This window comes from Mandrillus leucophaeus, unplaced genomic scaffold, assembly GCF_000951045.1.
Source record: "Mandrillus leucophaeus isolate KB7577 unplaced genomic scaffold, Mleu.le_1.0 Scaffold226, whole genome shotgun sequence".
NCBI lineage: Eukaryota > Metazoa > Chordata > Mammalia > Primates > Cercopithecidae > Mandrillus > Mandrillus leucophaeus.
In genome coordinates this window covers 131,691-137,472 of record NW_012102321.1, presented here as the reverse complement: position 1 = coordinate 137,472, position 5,782 = coordinate 131,691, and the positions used below count along the sequence as shown (strand labels likewise).

The window sequence follows — 5,782 nt, the reverse complement described above, 5'->3', positions numbered from 1 at the left end:
AAAAAAAAAAAAAAAAATTGGCTGGGTATGGTGATGCTTGTCTGTGGTCCTAGCTACTTGGGAAGGTGTGGCGGGAGGATCACTTGAGCCTAAAAGGTTGAGGCTGCAGTGAGTTGTGGTCATGCCACTGCCCTTTAGACAGAGCAAAACTCTGTCTCAAAAGAAAAAAAGAAAAGAAATATTATAGAAAAAGCCAAAGGCCTGTCCTGCCTTTGATAATGATGGGAAATACTATCATACATTAATCAATGTAATAGCCACTATCATCTTTAAAATAATGTTAACTTTTCTTCAAAAACTATATAACACATTGAGTGAATTCCAGACTTCTGGCAACATCTGACCTGATGCTAAGGAAAATATACAATAAAACTGCTGAATAAAATAGAAGAGATGCTAAAAAGCTCCAAAGAGCATCCAGGCATTTCTCTTACCATGCAGATTACAGAGATATTCCCGCATCTTCATGACCATCTGGGACCTCAGTCGCAGGTTATATTGCATTTGGAAACTACGCAAATCTAAGTAGCGATACTGCAACCGAAGAGCCTCTGTTTTCTAAAGAAATTGAAAGATTTTTATATTTAAATATTTTTCAATATTAGAAAGGTATTATCTTTAGAAATAGAGTTTGAATTTTCAAAAACTTTAGCTCTGTCTTTAGTTTCTATCATCAAGTAGCCCACTGTATGCTGTTAATTCCTACAACTTCTAAGTTTGTCAGTAGTGCAGATTTTACATTTTTTTACTATTCATTATTATTAATATCACTCTTCACTGACTGGAATTTGCCTACTTGACTAAAAAGTAGCTCCATTGACCCCTTAAACTTTGGCAAAGAACATTCTAAATTATAGTAATCCTACTTATATTTATATGCTTGGGAAGTCAAGAGTTGCTCTAAGCACACATTTTATCACTTAATAGGTACAGGATCCCCTGTCCCATTTGGCCATTTCTAAGCTAGACATAATTTCCTTTCAAATGTTAAACAATAGCAACAAAAAACCTGAATAATATAACACCTCAAGTTTTAAAGAGAGAATCACATTTTAATCTGTTGGAAAAAACAGTCTAGGTATTTAGGGACTGCAACAGTTTATTGAACTGTCACTATTTCAGAACAGTTTGTCAAGAGGTTGTACAACTAAGCGAACGCTTCATGATGTGTCTACAATAAAATGTTTAATTTTGTAGAAGTTCAAGTTTTCTTTAAAAAAACTCTGAAAATACTTGTCTAGTCATCAACATTTTCTAGATACTCTATTTTATTAATAACAGAGGATGGTACCTTCATGAAGTCCTTAATTTCAAAGGGCAGCTTCTTGCAGGCATTCAGAAGTTCAGCTGTTTTAACTTTGATTTCAATCTCACCTGTTGGCATTTTCTTGGAGAGTGAGAAAGGAAGTGTTTTAAAAATTACTCATTAGGATATATACAAAATACACATTTGTAGAACATATGCATTTATTTACATATGGAAAATGTGCAAAGTCCTTCTAGTGTATAGTGTATAGTATAAAGCATACGTGTCTGTGCATGATTTTGACATTCTTACGCATATCCGTGGCTGATGTGTTCAGACATCAACAAATGTCATGGCATATCCTTGCAGTTTGATACTTGGGAGGCTGAGACAGGAGGATCACTTAAGCCCAGGAGTTCAAGAGCAGCCTGGGCAATACTGCAAGACCCCTGTCTCCAAAGAAAAAAAGGGCAGGGCACGATGGCTCACGCCTGTAATCCTGCCACTTTGGGAGGCTGAGATGGGCAGATCATGAGGTCAAGAGATGGAGACCATCCTGGCCAACATGGTGAAAGCCTCTCTTTACTAAAAATACAAAAATTAGCTGGGCGTGGTGGCACGCACCTGTAGTCCCAGCTACTGGGGAGGCTGAGGCAGGAGAATCGCTTGAACCCAGGAGGCAGCCGAGACTGTGCCACTGTACTCCAGTCTGGCGACAGAGCATGACTTAGCATGCATATTTACATAGATGTGTGTGTTTATAGTCAAGATTTTGAAATTTGTCAGTTCATTTGTAGAATTTATTCAACTTTAGTGCCTAACGTCCAGTCATGTGTTGCCAGAATGTGTACACAGACAGTGCAAATGCATACAACAAAAATTACACAGTTATCTTCGAAACTACTTACTGGATTCTCCTGTCCTGCAGGACGGGAAATGACTGTACCAGACACTTGCACCACAGATTCCACAGGGGCTTCACATAAAATCTTCCTCACAGAGGCTGCCGACTACAGAACAAGGGGGAAAAGAGTTCTGAGAAACAAATGAACTTACAGGAATCTTCAGTAATTGTAAGTCTATGGTTTTAAAAACGTTAATACTCACAGCTTAATTACCATACAGGCTGGGACTGCTCCTTAATGACTTTATTACCAAATTTAGTAAAAATTGCATCCCCATTTTGACTCTATATAATACAGCAAGTAAAGCTACTAGTTAAGAGCTTTAAAAAAACTTTCCTTAAAGGAAAATAAGGATAAGAGTGACTATTATTAGTGTAAACAAGTCCCAGATACTTGAAAAGCAATTGTCTCCAGGGTTAGTCTTAGGGACAGTGAAATCCAATAGCAATAATGAGTCAAAGTCAGAGGAGTTCTCCAGGGTTAGCTATACTCATCTCTGGATGTTGATCCCTAAAAGATAATTCACTGCTCTTTATTTATTTCAAAACTTAAGAGCTGAATAATTAATATTTTTCTTAGGCATACAAGCATTAGTAAAAATTACAATAGAAACCAACTTTGCCCAGTAAGTGTGATAGAAGTTCCTTATTTTATCTAATTCTTTAATTTAATTTTATTTTTTTTTTTGACACAGGGTATCACTCTGGTTGCTGAGGTTAGTGTGCAGAGGTGTGATTTTGGCTCACTTCAGCCTCAACCTCCTGGGCTCAGGAGATTCTCCCAATTCAGCCTCCCAAGTAGCTGGGATTATAGGCGCACGCCACCATGCCCAGCTAATTTTTTGTATTATTATTATTGTTTTTGAGATGGAGTCTTGCTTTGTCGCCCACGCTGGAGTAGAGTGGCGCAATCTTGGCCCACTGCAACCTCTGCCTCCTGGGTTCAAGTAATTCTCCTGCCTCAGCCTCCTGAGTAGCTGGGGTTACAGGCGTCCACGACCACACCTGGCTAAATTTTTGTATTTTTAGTAGAGACAGGGTTTCACCATGTTGGTCAGGCTGGTCTTGAACTCCTGACTTTGACATACACCCGCCTCAGCCTCCCAAAAGTGCTGGGATTACAGGCGTGAGCCACCGCGCCGGGCCAATTTTTTGTATTTTTAGTAGAGATGAGGTTTTACTCTGTTGCCCAGGCTGGTCTCAACTCCTATACTCAATCTGCTGGCCTCGGCCTCCCAGAGCGCTGAGATTACAGGTGTGAGCCACCACGCCTGGCCTTGAATTTTTTAACTAAAAAAATTGTTTTTTCATAATATCACTCTGTCATATTGTATCTAATTTCAATGGTAATTAAATTAAATACTTTTTGAGCAGTTAGTACCTTCACATGGCTTCAAATTCAAAGGGTACAAAAAGATACAGTGAAAAGTTTCCCCCCATCCTTGTTTTCAAGGCCCTCAGTTCCTTCCCCCAGTAGCACCCAGTGTTACCAGATACTTAGGTATCCTTCCAGAGACATTTCATAACATATATACAAGCAAATCCACACACACACACACACACACACACACACACACACACACACACTGAGTATATATTCTGCCTCCTTCCCCTAGTTTTTATACAGAAGACAGCACTAGAGTGCTGGAGTTTAATAGCTGCTCTTCTGTATACTCAAGAATACCGGTTCTTCACTTAACAGTATTCCTTGGATTTTTTTTTGCTATTAGAATAGAACTTCTTCATTCTTTTTTGTATGGCTGAGCAGAGTATCTTATTGTAAGAATATACATTATTTTTTAAGCCAGTCTCTTATTGGAGGACATCTGGGTGGTTCCCAATTTTTTCTATTAAAAAGAATCCTGAAATGAATATCCTTGTACATATGCCATTTTGTATCTGTATAAGTCTAGATATAAGATAATTTACCAGAAGTGAAATTAATGGCTCAAAGGATATATGCATTTATAGTTTTGATATTGCCAAATTGCTCTCCCTTCAGCTAGTGCCAATTTGTATTCCCTCCAGGAATTGAGCACCTGCTTTCCCAAACACAGTGTGTTGTCAATCTAATGTGTTAAAAATGACAATTACATGCAGTTTTAATTCACATTTCTCTACCTTGAGTGAGGCTGGGCATATCATTATGTCTACAAGCCATTTATATATTTTTTTCCTCTAAAGTTTTTGTTCATATCCTAGGTTCATAATTCTACTGGGTCACTGGTCTTTTTGCCATGTCTTAACATTGCTTATGATATTTTTCAGTTTTCATTAACAATAAACTTCTGAATTTAAAACCTCTAACATATTCATCTAACTACTTGGCTTACCCTAGCCACAGCATCAAAGAGGCTTTTAGATAATAACAGGAAATTTTCTATTACCTCATCCTGGGGAATGACAACTTGAACAAGCCCATGGAAATCTCTTAGGACCAAGAATGTGTTTTGCCTGATTAATGGGAGGGGGAAGAAAAAGGAACATTTTAAGATAAAATCTCTAAGTCCAAAGTTTAAGCAGACAAAATAAAAAACAAAAATCCATGCAATTTTTCATGTTTCTTTTTTATGATAATTACAATTTTTCATGTTTTTTATGATAATTATGTATTTTCTTTACATTCATGCAGTTGTTATCTATGTAGCTCATTGATGAAAAAATATTGTTTTTTTGTTTCAGTTTCAATTTTTATTGTTTACTTATCTGAAAATTAATCTTATACAGATGGCTTATTAATGAAAAATTATTATAGATGAACAATTTAAAAAATTTTTATTGGCTTAAGCCCTTATAAGAAAATTTTATTAAATTTGGAAACTTTGCACATAGTAAAATCCAAAGATAATATTTTAGCATAATGGAAACATCTGATGGATCATTTTTGAAATACGGCAATATAAAGTCTTCTTCTAAAAAAAGATACAATCTAAAATTTTCTGGAAGAGTTCCAGCTACTAATTTAATACCTCTATGAATCATCAAAAGGTCCTAGAAATGCCAACCTCTATTTCTCATAGTGTCCTCAGTACCAGAAACAGGTACAGAAACCCTCTTCAGATTTGGGTTCAGGAAACAAAGTCACTGCACTTACGGGAAAACTATCCACCTACTTGGGACAAACTCCTTTTTTTTTTTTTTTTTTTTTTTTCCAACCTGAGACGGAGTCTTGTTCTGTCGCCCAGGCTGGAGTGCAGTGGCACGATCTCAGCTCACTGCAACCTCTGCTTCCTGGGTTCAAGTAATTCTCCTGCCTCAGCCTCCTGAGTAGCTAGGATTACAGACGTGCGCTACCCCGCCTGGCTAATTTTTTTGTGTTTTTAGTAGAGATGGGGTTTCATCATGTTGGCCGGGCTGGTCTCGAACTCCTAACCTCGTGATCCGCCCGCCTCGGCCTCCCAAAGTGCTGGGATTACAGGCTTAGGCGCCAGGCTGGGACATATTCTTTGAGAAGGACATTGGCCGGGCGCGGTGGCTCAAGCCTGTAATCCCAGCACTTTGGGAGGCCGAGACGGGCGGATCACGAGGTCAGGAGAGCGAGACCATCCTGGCTAACACGGTGAAACCCTGTCTCTACTAAAAAATACAAAAAACTAGCCGGGCGAGGTGGCGGGCGCCTGTAGTCCCAGCTA

At 38.3% G+C, this 5,782-nt stretch overlaps 1 protein-coding gene across 1 annotated transcript in view; it reads right to left on the bottom strand.

The window, feature by feature from the left end:
* DARS2 (aspartyl-tRNA synthetase 2, mitochondrial) overlaps positions 1 to 5,782 on the bottom strand; it is a 48,112-nt gene that overhangs the window by 40,006 nt on the left and 2,324 nt on the right. Inside the window, exons 3-6 of the mRNA XM_011981463.1 lie at positions 4,538 to 4,604; positions 2,155 to 2,256; positions 1,292 to 1,387; positions 435 to 558 (exon numbers count right to left, since the gene is read on the bottom strand). Coding sequence (XP_011836853.1) covers positions 435 to 558; positions 1,292 to 1,387; positions 2,155 to 2,256; positions 4,538 to 4,604 — 389 coding nt within the window. The remainder of the gene's footprint in view (positions 1 to 434; positions 559 to 1,291; positions 1,388 to 2,154; positions 2,257 to 4,537; positions 4,605 to 5,782) is intronic.